This window comes from Pollicipes pollicipes, unplaced genomic scaffold, assembly GCF_011947565.3.
Source record: "Pollicipes pollicipes isolate AB1234 unplaced genomic scaffold, Ppol_2.1 Scaffold_5724;HRSCAF=6776_pilon_pilon_pilon, whole genome shotgun sequence".
In the NCBI taxonomy this organism is placed as follows: Eukaryota; Metazoa; Arthropoda; class Thecostraca; order Pollicipedomorpha; family Pollicipedidae; genus Pollicipes; species Pollicipes pollicipes.
Genome location: NW_023596746.1, coordinates 52,667,295 through 52,681,219, shown reverse-complemented (window position 1 = coordinate 52,681,219; position 13,925 = coordinate 52,667,295). Strand labels below are relative to the sequence as shown.

At 50.2% G+C, this 13,925-nt stretch overlaps 1 protein-coding gene and 1 long non-coding RNA gene across 2 annotated transcripts; both read right to left on the bottom strand.

Moving 5' to 3' along the window:
- Positions 1-6,084: 6,084 nt before the first annotated feature.
- LOC119103682 (uncharacterized) lies at positions 6,085-8,005 on the bottom strand. Its single transcript, XR_005094800.1, has 2 exons — positions 7,943-8,005; positions 6,085-6,672 (listed from the first exon to the last, which is right to left on the bottom strand). It is a non-coding gene; the product is annotated as an uncharacterized LOC119103682 (long non-coding RNA).
- Positions 8,006-9,266: 1,261 nt separating this feature from the next.
- On the bottom strand, positions 9,267-11,197 carry LOC119103186 (metaxin-1). Its single transcript, XM_037226632.1, has 5 exons — positions 11,177-11,197; positions 10,865-10,968; positions 10,215-10,380; positions 9,424-9,518; positions 9,267-9,375 (listed from the first exon to the last, which is right to left on the bottom strand). Exons 1-5 carry the CDS (start codon positions 11,195-11,197, stop codon positions 9,267-9,269), a joined length of 495 nt encoding a protein of 164 aa, XP_037082527.1.
- Positions 11,198-13,925: the final 2,728 nt, after the last annotated feature.

The following is a 13,925-nucleotide window of genomic DNA, read 5'->3' as shown; positions in this document are numbered from 1 at the left end:
AGAGAGAGAGAGAGAAGAGAGAGAGAGAGAGAGAGAGAGGAGAGAGAGAGAGAGAGAGAGAGAGAGAGAGAGAGAGAGAGAGAGAGAGAGAGAAGAGAGAGAGAGAGAGAGAGAGAGAGAGAGAGAGAGAGAGAGAGAGAGAGAGAGAGAGAGAGAGAGAGAGAGAGAGAGAGAGAGAGAGAGAGAGAGAGAGAGAGAGAGATAGAGAGAGAGAGAGAGAGATATATAATATATATATATATATATATATATATATATATATATATATATATATATATATATATATATATATATATGACATTTTTGGAGGGGGCCCCAAACTACAGGGGGCCCCTCAATGGTGCGTGCCCCCTCTTGACAAAATCCTGGACCCGCCCCTGCCTGGATCCAACTCTGCATGATTTCTATACTGTTAAAATTAAAGACTTTTACAAATTATACAAGGATCAAAAACATGTATTGCATTAAATCAAAACAAAGCGGGCCAAATCCGATGAGAAAAAAATTGTGGACATGTTGATGGGCCTTCGGTTCGCCCCCCTCCCCCCCGCGATTAATTAAACAAATTCACACCCCTGTTCAAGACGACTTTACCTGTCGGGGCACAGCAAACACAATATCCTTGTTATTATTATCTAGCACTCATTTTGTTTATGCATTACTGGTTTCACATTCTTTAATAAGAAGGTAAAAAATTTTCGAACTCCTTCAAGATACTCAAAACGTGCAGCGCAAGATTTGAATATTTCTGTGCCAACGATACAAACCATTTGACATATTTGAGGAAGCTGACCGTATGCTTTGCTTCAAAAAAGAACATCGCTTGAAAAGTCTACGACTTTTGATAACTTCGCCGCTTTCTGTGAGTCATTTTCAACATTTCAATATATTTCAACATCTCAATATTTTAACATTTCAATATCATAATTACACTCCAACATTCCAATGCTTGGGTCACAACATATCACTCGAGTGGCATTACGAGTTAGAAAATGTGTACAACTGCGTGTTTTTGCGTTTGACCATTCGCTGTAGGGGCTGATAGATTTATTTCTGCCAGGATAAGAGACAGGCGTCCCCATATAGTCTCAGAAACGTCGTAAAACGCCCAGTGTCCTAGAATTGCCGAATTTGGGTGTAAAGCAATACCCTATGAGGAGCATTTTTCACTCCTTGTCCCCATCTTGTATGTGAATTTTTCACTCCTGCTTGACATTTTCTAATCACTCATGCCGAACCCCTATTTCCCTTTCTGAGGTTTTCAGATGCCATCCAAAACCGAGCTCACTTGAAACCACCAAACATAAACGAGTCTCTACAGAACCTGGACACCAGAGCCTGGCTATGACCTGCCTCACCTACATCTGAATCATGTCTATGTATGCACAGAGCAAGGGCGCCAGGTACCTCCAAGCCCAAGAACCCCCAGCGACTCCAGCCGCTTGCACGCATTAAGTTTGGTTTGTTTACAAAATGCATCACAATCGGCAGCTGTGTGCCAAATGCAAGGTTTTCACGCATCCCCTATTCCTTTAGTCTCACCACCACACCACGAAAGTAGAGCCTGGTGGAAACATCAGCAAGGCCTGGTACATAATTTTATTCCACGTATTTTTTCCCGAGGAAACTTGACCACTAAATTACATCACTCCCGGAACGCAGCAGTGAAAAATGCAAGAAATGTCTTCTAAATTAAGTTTACATGATAATTTCACCATTTCAGCACTTATGCTAATAGATCTGAAGTCAAATCAACTGACTACAACATTCATCAAGAAAAGTATCAGTCTTTATATTTATTTAACTATTTTTGTTTTTCTTGGTATCATAAGAGTGTGATACCTCTTTGTTCTTCCTTCTTTCTCGATTGCTTTTAGAGGTACCATCTGTTGCTGAAAATGTTGACCAATATCCCTGCAAGATGTTCTTACTGCAAACTTGTACGTCTTTCATACACAAATTGGATTCATTCGCCAGCCGCCCAAACATGTTTGCTATGCACCCAAGAGTGATCAATTCCCAAAGAATGAAGGAGACAATTTGAAGCACGGAGCTTATTTTTACCGCCATCTTGCCCTGTTAACCTCTCGGTTAACCTGTTTTCTTGGTTCATGGCGGTACCTATTAATGATAAATCTAAGCCTTTCGAATGTCTAACTCACCAGGCTACCTGACAAGGCTATCCTAATGCTGCCATTCAGAGCTTTGGGGCGGACCTGACGCAGCTAATATAGATATGTTTGATGGCAAAATTCGACCCTCTGGAGATGTTTATCATGCACACCTCTTACTTGTTTTGCTTTCAAATCTCTTATGTTGGTGGGCATGATTGATATTTATATTTGGGGGGTGAGTGCGAAGGCTCTGTCTGCCAACAGACCATGCAAAAGGTGCTGACGTTTTGTTTTGGGGAGCAGGTTTAGGTTAGGCATAGTTAGGCTTCTTTCATGGAAACAAGCATTGGTGTTTTGTAAGAAACAATGACAAAATGTTTGTTTCCCTGACCCCATCTTAACAGAATCCAGAGGTATGTCTATTGTGTTTGACTTGGTGATGGGCTGATGTATAGGAGTCCAAGGTTTTTTTTTGTTTGGGTGTTTTATGGCTGTTGAATTTTCTGTTGTTATTTTGCTATTGAATTCCTTCGCTCTGTTTTGTGTTAAAAGCACTGTGGAAGGGAAGTGCAAAGTGCAGCATCAAATTGTTGGTGTTATCAATTGTTTATGCTCATTACATTGTCATCAAACTACTATATTTTGATGTATTCTGTTTCACTTAAATGGCCTAAGATGTTAAAAACAAAACAGTTTTGTCAGGTTTCTGATATTATGTCCATGCCAACTTGAAATAGATGCCTTTGTTTGCTGAGGCATCAATCACGAGTTCATAAGTTCCACCTTTTGTGAATTAATTTTTTCACTCCCGCACGGTCTTTTTGCGACGGAATTTTTCACTCCCACCCTAGTTCAAAAGTAATTGTAGCTCCCTGAAAACCCTAAAGACGCACAAAAACATTCACTGTCAGTTTAGCACTTACAAAATGCAACTGAAGAAATTTGTTGTGCATTGTGTTATATGTGATTTTTCTCTATTACTAAATTGTAAGTCAAAAAAATATTAGAACATCTTTACCTCAAAAGATTTCATGAGGTATCGGGAGCCACGCTTCATATCGTGAGGGCCCAGCCAAATAAAGGGGGCCCAGCCCAACACTGGGGGGGGGGGGAGCTAAGCCCAGCATTGGGAGGGGGCAGCTCAACATAGGGGGGCAAGGCCCCCGAAGATACAAAGTTCGATCCTTCAACTTGTGATCGAATGGATTAAGAAAAGCACCATAACCGCAGATGCAGAAACAAGTGTACTTCCTAAACTCACGAATAAATATGCAAGCACACCATGAGAAAGGGCCAAAACACAATATTCAGTTCAGCGAACACCTTCAGTACTCTGCTGCCATCTCTCGGTGGGTTGGAAGTACTTCAAGTGAGCGCAAAGGCGGCAACTTCGCACGGTTATTTTGGCAGCACTTGAACGGCATATAAATGACACAACCAGTGACGTATTGAGGAGCACGTGTTGCACATATCGATTCATTAAATGGACAAGTTGCATTGTCTAGAGCAGTTCTGCCACTGAAGTGCATATCAATAGTTGTAGATGAGTTATGTTATATCTGGTGCTTGCTGCAGTGCGTTCAACTATGAAACATTCCCTTTAAAACCAACTGACATAACTTTCTTCACTAGGAGTGGAGCTGCCATCTTTCTATTTCCTTAATAAAGGATAGGATCTCATATTGAGATCCTGCACTGGCGACTACCGCGAATTTTTCCACAAAAAAATGTTTTACGTAGTAAGGACGTCCAAATGAGCTTATGAGCAGAGTTCTGCCCCAGTATTATGTTGGGTACAACTCGTTCAAGCTGCTAGTGAAATTACGCATGTTTTACATCTGCGCATGTATTATCTACGTATTTCATACTAATAATATTGCCGATGAAAATAAGCTTGCCATCCCGTATAGCTAATCCACACTACGGATTCAACCCCTGCGCCGCGACAGAAAAAAAACCTGCACGAAATGTACTGCGCCCATCATCGGTTAGCTGACACGTTCAATACGCCTACAAATAAAAAGCAACAATTCCTCACTGCACCAAATATCGGTTCCGAAGCATAGGCATTCCGTGGGTTAACACGCGATCGGGTGGGCGGGGTCAGTTTGAACCCCCGAAGGTTTTTCCGGAATGGTTCCGGACGGCGCGGCGTAGCCGCACCAAATGGTGCATAACTGTAAACAACTGAATAGCAGATCGTTTGGCATAAAAAGATCTACTTCGTAAGGTCGCTAAACTACAGCAGGTCAGTCAGGCTATGGATTTAGCGAGGACAATTTCTACGCCTATGACATAGCTTCTGGTTCTCATTTAGAATTTGTTGATGATAGGAAACACATTATACGTCTCCCATGAACTTCACGAAGATCAGAAAAGGCAACTGATCTAAAATGACCCAAGTCAACATTTTGTTTTTATGAACATACTGCCTAGCCTAAGCTTTGACCCTTACTCAAACGCAAAACTCAGCAGTCTTGTATGATTTTGGTCACCAGGACCTTCGACAGGTCAAACAATATCACTGACCTTAAACGAGCATCAGCGACCCTTTGCTTAGCACAGGTATCTAGGTTCTAGGGCACTCTGGATACACATCTGGAGTTCGACCTTATTTGAGCTTATCTCACCCGAAGGTGAAGCCTGGGAGCCTCAAATTTTGACACAAGCGAGTTCAAGTACAGGTCAGCATACTATGTGAATTTGATTTCTCTAGGTTCTTAGTTCCTGAGATCTCAGGAGGCTGGGTCGAATCGACTCCCACCCAGCCGGGCGAAGGGTAATTCAACCGGCTGCCGGAGCGCGTACTTGAAGGAGCACGCTACCTTTTTGTACTTTTCAGTTATTGTTAGGTCATACGCGCATAATTCGATCGACACCAGTTTTCTCGAAATCCTTCAAATAGCTCAGAATTAAGATCTGAAGTAGCCGCTGCTGCGGGAGAAATCTGACTGGACTCCCTACTCACCACTATGAAAGAAATGTGTGTCACTTCCCTTGCTTTTTCCACTGTGTGTTCTGTAATGTTTGCAGCACATTAATTTGTGAAAATGCTTGCGTGATTAATGCCACGAAAGCTTGACACATTCCATTTAGACAGACAATATTTGCGGATATGAAGATATAATCCCGCGAATCAGACGAAACGTTAGACTATGGCTTTGCCTTATCCGCTTACCTTTATCACCGTGGCTCTTTTTAAGGTGTACTTTGGCTGCGGAAATGAAGGTGTAAACTGGTCAATGGTGACGCACAGACTCAAACTGGACCCAATTTGCTCCTCGGTAACGGACCCTCGCCGCTCGCCGGGCCAATCACGAACTTGTTTTCTCATTTGCACCAGAAGAGATGCCACGGCTGTCGTCATGACGACGCCGGCCACGACCGCAGGGAAAAAACGTACGGCTGTTTCAGAACGTTGCACGTAATTGGGACTAGAGAGTGAGCATAATCTATTCCACATTATGTTTTAACGGCGCTGCAGTGCCACTACCCAAAACACTAGCTGGCCCCAGCGTTTCACTTGGGTATATTTTTTGCAATATACCCAGAAGGTGGGACACTCCCTATAACAAACTTCCAAACTGGTGGCAGTCAGAAAAGAACGACAAAAATACGAAGCAGCGATCCCGGATGTGTTCATGCCGCTTGTCTTCGTAAAAAGCACTACAATTGCCGATGTGACGAACAAAGCATTCGTCACCCCGTGTCATACTGGACACCACGTCACCGCCCGTCAATCACCGCCGGGCAGGCACAGCTGACAGCAGGACCCCGGGCTGTCTGCATTGTAGACCTTAATGTGAGCATGCCGTAGGCATATCTGCCTGTATACTACTGTCTAAGCTCACAACTCCACACAGATGAGATCCATCGTTTTTAAGAGCAGCGATGGGGCCTCGAAACCATGCATCTTTCATCTTTTCTGCCCGACAAAACTGTTCACCATCAGCCCACCTATTACCACATCTCATGAGTTGCCACGTATATATCTGGACAGACACACGTATACATATTACATGCCTCATATGACTCGCATACCCATACTGAACAATCGAATTATGGTACCGGCAAACATGGCAGCATTTGCTATTTGGGGGTGTGAGTCTGTTGAAGAGCAGGCTTTATTCGGCTGAATATCCTAGAAGCAACCGTTCTTTAACAGACTCCACGGCAATCCGTGTGGCAAACCACAAGTTACACTGTATGCACCAAATACCAACATACACAGCCGTAAAAGCACTATGACCAACGTGCTCACAGTTCTAAAACGCAATCCCAATCGCGTAATCCAAATCCACATGCTGCGAATCCAACCAAACAACGCAGTAAAATATGACGGAACGAACGCAGCTGACATGACCGCACTGGCCCGTACTGGACATGAGGAGGCGGTCGGGTCGGCGCACCGCCAGCATGGCACCTTCCGGAAGCAGCGGACGCGGAGACAGCGGCGTCGCCGGGGCTTGTGACGTCATGGACTCGGCGATCGCCCGGGCAGCGGCTAATCGGCGTCCAGCTCCCCCAGGTCGTACTCGTCCGGCTCCATGTTCTCGATCTGAAAGAGCGCGACGGTTTGTGGGCCGGGGTACCAGACGACAAGGCCACGCAGGGCGGGGACAGCGGCGCGCCAGCCCGTCCAGAGGGATGGAGTCCACGAGCGGGACAGGGCCAGCGACGCGCCAGCCCGTCCAGAGGGATGGAGTCACGCGGGAACAGGGGCAGCGACGCGCCGTCGATCCGCGACAGGCAATGTGACGTGCTCGTGACGTATGGGGGAGTCACGCCGGCGTGCCGGACTTGGCGGTGTCCCCAGCGGTGCGCCAGCGCAACATCAGACAGAACCACCGGCCGCCTCGTCCGCCATCAGTCACACAGCCCAGGCTGTTCGGAGTGAAGTACGGAACTGCTGCGGCCACTGTCAGCGTCTCATCCCGCACTGCCGCCAGCGGCGCACAGGCGTCACGGCCGGCGTCACGCGTCACGGGACCCCCCTGGGTCGGTGGCGGGACAGACGCTGCCCCGGCCAGCGGCAGTGGCAGGGCGCCGGCCCCAGCGCGCCCACTACCGACGAGGACCCCGCCTCGGCCGAGATCAGGCTCAGCTCCGTCCCTCAGATACAAACACTACAAGCACTTGCTCTGACCGCCTGCTGAATGCAACTGGACCTCGAACTGGCCATCTCCCGGCATATATGATACAATCCGCGGAAGGTGATTAGTTGTTAGAAAGATTTCGCTGCTGAATGCGTGTCGCGAACGTAAGCCTGAGCATTTTCGGGTTGTGCGGCACCCTTCGTCAACTGAGTGTTTTTCCTTGTATCCAGGACATGGGCCAGTTATAAAAAAGAATGCCACTGTCTGCAAAAAAAACACGACACCGGAAAAAAAGAATGACGTTCCCCGAATGTTTTTAAGAGGAAACTCTGTCTTTTGCCGCGGCAACTCTGTCTTTTTCTCCTCCTGGTGTTTTTTTCCTTCTACTACTCACGTATTTCTTATGGACAGCTCGGTTGGCACCGTGTGCACCGGAGCAAAGAATCTTGCACGGGTTAATGGGTTAGCTAGGCATACAATTAGGGAAACATTGCGGCAATTTGATGTACGTATATATATATATATATATATATATATATATATATATATATACATATATATATTGCTAAATACGTAAGGCATACTGCACGACAAATTCTGAATTGCGGCCAGCGACTGCATTGCCCACGCTGGTCACGCATAATGCGCGCACGGAGCGACCATGTCGACTACACAAGTCCATATGCGGATGTCCCGTGACCACGCCGTAACCTCCACAGCCCAGTGTCCCACCTTCACTAAGCCGTTGGCCAGGGCGAAGGCGAGCATGGCACCGGCAGCCACCAGGCCAGCCAAGCAGCTGGTTACGCCGCTTGTTGGGGAACTCTGTGTCGTGCTCGGCGGCCGGGTCGGCGGCGGCGCCGGGGGCCGGCCGACCGACGCCGCTGTGGCGCTGTTGCCGCTCGTACTCTGAAACGCCAGGCCAGCCTGAGGCGCCCGCCAGCACACTGCACATGCCCGAGGCCAGCACTGCACATGCTCACCACCCGGTCCCTTGCTTATTCCGTGAACCCGGACCGCACTAATCAACATGGCTTTGTGGTAGCGGCGGCAGATAAGAATGGCGTGTCCCGCTGGCCAGCGGTGTTTGGGCGTCGCTCGTGCGGTGGACAAGGAAGGGGGCGGAGGTGCAGCTCGGCGAGCCGTGACGCACCGCTCCGTGGGCTGACTGACGCCTCGGGGACAGGCCTGACCTTTGGCCAGATCCGGCGGCGGCGGCGGCGGCGGCGGCGGCCCGGTCCCGCCTGGCCAGCGCCCACCGATCGGCCGCCACCGCCACCAGCCCCACTCACGGCACGCCGCCACCCGGCACCGGCGGCCCACCTCACGGGGGGGGGGGGCAGCTGTGACGTCATAGCAGGCGACCCCGCCACGCGGGCGGCCCTAACGGCGCAGCGGGGTCGGCTGACAAACCGGGGAAGGTCACGGTCAGCTCCTGCCGCAACGCACGGCGCCGATTTCGGGTGATGTCGGTACATCCCAGGGTACGACCTCTCCTGTCTGTCACATCCAGCAGGGCGACATAGGGCACAGCATCGACGCCACTGAGTCATGAACACATCACGTTGCTAGGTAATGAACGTTCCCTTTGAACTTCGCGACAAAATCAAAGCAACTATCGGTCACGGGTCAACGGCGCGGCTAGGCTGCAGCAGCCAGACCAAAACAAGCGGATCGTTGCCGACAATACTCTACCTGAGCCCCTCTGCGTGAAATGTACACAAGGCGTTTGACGGCATTACAGACAGGAATTGTACATCAGCTCTATACAAACTGGTTACGCACGTACCGGGAAATGAGTACCGGGAAATGTACGTACGTGCGTAACGTACCGTCAACTGTATGTACGTACGTAAAGTACCGGGAAGTGAGTGTCACCCTTTCATGAACCAATGCCAATGACCACATCCACATCAGCTATGCATACGAAAGGCTCGCTGCAATCATCACATGGACTACAAAGCTCACACTGGCTGCTTATCACGCACAACTAGCACTATGGCCAGTAAGCCACATCAGCCACCCGCACGGCTCGACGCGACTAATACTACGGCCGTCAGCGAGAGCGCCCACCTGCATACTGTTCGGCGAAGAGCCGCTGTTGGACGCGTGTCACGAAGCTGACGAGGTTGGGGTGCGCCTTGAGCAGCGTCTGCAGGCGGCGACTGGGGAGCGGCGCGCGCAGCAGCGGCGCCAGGTAGCCGAAAACACGCGCGTCCAGCGAGCTCGGCGCGGCGCCCAGGAACCAGTCGCGCTCGCCCAGCTGCTCCGACAACGACGCGAAACACTCGTCGGCGCGCCGGCACACCTGCCGAGCAGCCGTCAGCCGTCAGGTCAGGTCAGGTCAGGGGAGGGTTGCAGGACGGGGCCGCAGCAAGGACGCCGCCGTCACAGGCGGGACCCGAGCGCACACCGCCGGGGTCCCCTTCACCCCCGCTGGACGGGGCCGCGGCACGGACGCCGCCCTCACAGGCGGGACCCGAGCGCCGACCGCCAGGGTCTTCCTCACCCCCGCTGGACGGGGCCGCGGCACGGACGCCGCCCTCACAGGCGGGACCCGAGCACCGACCGCCAGGGTCTTCCTCACCCCCGCTGGACGGGGCCGCGACACGGACGCCGCCCCCACAGGCGGGACCCGAGCGCCGACCGCCAGGGTCTTCCTCACCCCCGCTGGACGGGGCCGCGGCACGGACGCCGCCCTCACAGGCGGGACCCAAGCGCCGACCGCCAGGGTCTTCCTCACCCCCGCTGGACGGGGCCGCGGCACGGACGCCGCCCACACAGGCGGGACCCGAGCGCCGACCGCCCACCGACGCACTGAGCGCCGACCGCCGACCGCCCATCGACGCACCAACGTCCGACGGCGCTCTCTCGGCCACGCAACACACTCGACACTCACGTAGGACTCCACCGCACGGCACACTAGACACTCACGCAGGACTCCACCACGCGGCACACTCGACACTCACGCAGGACTTCACCGCGCGGCACACTCGACACTCACGTAGGACTCCACCGCGCTGGCGCTGACGTCGAAGTCGCAGACGGAGGCCAGCTTCCGCTTTGCCGCCTCCTCCCAGACGCTCGGGTAGTAGAAGTTGAGCGGGAAGCGCAGGCGGGAGGCGTACCAGCGGCGGGTCAGCTCCGTGCTGTTCTGGGCGTCCACCCACCTAGCAGGGGACGGATCACGGGTGGCGGGTCACGACCGCGGGTCACCGGATGACCAGGAGCTACAGCGACGCCATTCAGGCCTGTCAACATGAGCTCACCTGAATGCGAATCTGGGATTACACACCTCTCGTGGAGCATCGCCTAAATCATGACTGCCAAATACATCGACGCCTATAACTGGGAGCACATAAACAGAAAGGGCAGAGTTGATCGCAAAACTAAGCGTACCAGCTTCATCACTAAGCAGGGAGTATCACTATTGCTGGATTCAGTGAACACCTAGGCACCGGCCAGTGTTGAACACTTCGTCTCTCCACAAGAACTGGCATACAGTGACAGCAGACCTCATGTCACGTGCCACCCAGTCTTACGACCGAGATGGTCGACACTACGTCCAGCGGCTGGCACGTGGCACCTGCCATCGGTTTTCACCCAGCCGCGGGCCGTGTGACGGCAGGGGTCACGTGACGACAGCTGACTGACCAGCAGAGCCACAGCGCCGGGTCCAGCCGATCCCGCAGCAAGTTGGTGAACGCCAGCGAGTCGGCGCACTGGCGAGCCGACAGCTCAAAGTCCGGGTTGAAGTTCTGCGGAGGAGACGGGGGAGCCAGTACAGTGATGGCCGCCAACGTATCCTCAGAGAATTTGAGGGGATGCGAGGGGCGTACGCAGCGATACACGGCCGTCGCTGGTCTGCTTGGTCTAGCGTCCTCCGGTGTCGTGTCAAGTTCAGGCGTTCTCGAAACCGCATGAAAAGACCGCATCGAAACTCTGCGAAATGTCCTCCTGTGTTACCTTCTTTTTCATGTGGACCATTATGTCTTCAAAGGAGCAGAGCTTCACGTCGCCATCGTGCAGCACTGGGTAGTCACGGTTGGGAGACCTCAGAGGGTTGCTGGCCTCCGTCACCTGGACTTCTGTGCCGCATATCTTCAGGAATGTCTGATCATAAGCAGATGCATCACACGAGGTCAGCGTCAAAGGAAGAGAGGTCCAGAACATAGTGCATGTGTGGTTTTCACGGATGACTGCAGCCAGGTATGCAGTGTTTTATGGAGTCCCTGGTGAATGCGGACAGCTCAGCAGCGACCAAATGAACAGTTCATAGGGTATTTCTAAATGGTATACGTTTTATCACACCTACATGAACAAAGGTCTTTTGATGATATGTAGCTGTCAGGTGAGGCTAATGATGTAAAAAGGCACATTGCACTATCCAGGTATTGATAAATGTTCAATAATGTTCTTACCATAACTTCCAGGCACTTGGAGTCAATGGATGGGAGACCCCAGTCCCCAGCCCACACCTCCAAATTCATTCCAGCCATGCTTCTTTACTGAAAAAGAAGAAACCATGACATTCAGGGACAGCAATATGAGTTATAAAACAGGTTTTCCAAAGCTAGCAGCATGATGCAAAGGCGGATAATTTCATCTTATTATGACGCAACCACCAGGGCATGGCTGGAGGACACTATAGACAAATCGCACATGATCGTAATGCGTGGAATAAGTCTTATAACACTTCTTCAAATAAGTCTTCAGACTTATGTGTGAAGTACCAAAACTTCTTGCTCCATCCTACAACATTGGGAACGTGAGACCAGACAAGCCAGCAGACAATCCGACAGAAAGGAGTCAAGCTGGCTTGTTTTGACTACCTGCAAGCAGCTATAAGTTGCAGGTCTCGTCTGTTCAAGTTACGTTCAGTGAGGCATTGCCTTGCTTCGCGGCCAATTCTAGACAGTCACATATTTTTCACAGGGGCGTAAGAAGGATCTCGTAATGGGGAAGGGGAGGGGGGAGCCAGTTTTTAACTTTCAGATAGTCTCAGCATCAGTTTAGTGCGTTGCGGAAGACATTTGTCGCATGGCACAAAACTTCTTAATCTAATATTTTGACGCGTCTCATGCGATTTGGTTGTTTCAACATCTCCTCGCGCAGATATCAGTACAGGTCATAATTTTGTGCGCGTGTGCACGGAGCCACTCAATGAATACGCCGCTGATTCTCTATACCAATGTGGATGGCGCCAGGGCGGTCGCTGGCGCATATTACATACTCAACCTTCATCAACAGCAAAAGGGATGTTTCCAACCACGCCCCTCTCGATCAGCAGAGCTTTGCTTGTGGCTCCTCCCAGTCACCTGCAGGCTCAAAGTCATCCATCTTTTGCACTTTGTACAAACCTGCTCATGCCTACTTAGTTTCAGCCCCCCTGCGTTCTCTTCCAGGCCCCAGGGACAGGTGACCAAACCATTTGCCACCCACTTGGTCCCTGTTTAGGAAATACATTGACTTCAGAGCTTTGATCAGATGTAAGTGCACTCACCTAACAGAACCACCAGAAGACTTAAAAATGTCAGTATAAGTTTAAGTCTAGCATAACATCATGAAAGTGAGATGTTTGGAACAAGGTCTTATGTGAGATTCCATTACCCAGCTTCAGCACATCCTCTACCATTCATCCTGAAAAGATGTACTTAGATCCAGAAAGTGGATCCAGGATCCCATAGTTTCAATGTAAAACAATCATGGAATCAAATCCATGGATCTTTTTGTGCTTCAGGGACATGCTTTTTGTTACCACCACTTTTATCAGTGTTGAAAGTTCAACACATCAATGCTGTGAGATGAATCCTCGATATAATCATCTATGCAAATGTACAGAATGCAGAGTACAAAAATCACCCACTCTGATCAAAACATCTAAACAACACACCTTAAAACCGCATCACATCATTTCTCCACAACCTGGTCAGTCTCAACTTTACAACACCACCCCTACAAAAATATTTCCTGATCTCAGGTTGATATGTTTGGCTTCAAATGAGCAGGTGACTATGAGATGACGCCAGCAATTTTCTATCCCAAAAGAAAACAGCCCAGTTCTTCAGCCAGCTATATCAATTAGTTTGCATTGTGTTACTCCAGAAGCCAAAGAGAAACTGGTGATATCCTACTACCTTGATGACTTTCATTGAGTGTAGAGTCTTGGGATGGAATCTATGGTGATAACTGATTTAAGAATTATGTATATGCACATGTACAATATAATACAGTACATGACTAGTATGTCTGTACTTGGAGTATGGCAATGCTATCTGGGGCCTGTTCGGCAAACTGGACCAGAAGCGGCTGGAACGGGTTCAGCGACTAGCTGCCCAGCTTGTCTATGAAGTGAGGTGCCAGCCACACCCTGAGAGGCTCAGACTCCTTCAGTTGCCCTTGCTGTACTATTGCCTCAGAGGGGAGACATGGTAACAGTGTGTCAGCTGTTTCAGGGAGGTATGTGTATGTCACTGTTAGAAGAGGAGCCCCTGACAAGGCACAACTCGGAAGTGACAAGAGGACACCAATGGAATTTCAGAAAACCTCCAGCTAGGACTCTTGTCATCTAACTCATTCAGCATGTGGGTTGTCAACGACTGGAACGCTCTTCCACACCCAGTCGTGCTGTTGACCTCAGTAAAACAGTTCAAGTCTAGGCTTGATATGTACTGGGCTGACATCATGTACAACATGCCACACTGAATCTTCCCAT

Bases quoted from the DNA above. Each gene is read 5' to 3' on its own strand.
- LOC119103186 (XM_037226632.1), bottom strand. From the start codon at position 11,197: ATGGTCCACATGAAAAAGAAG. The intron at 10,969-11,176 runs GTAACACAGGAG...TCTCCTCCGCAG, and splicing joins TGGTCCACATGAAAAAGAAG to AACTTCAACCCGGACTTTGA. The intron at 10,381-10,864 runs GTCAGTCAGCTG...GTCCCCTGCTAG, and splicing joins CCGGCGCTGTGGCTCTGCTG to GTGGGTGGACGCCCAGAACA.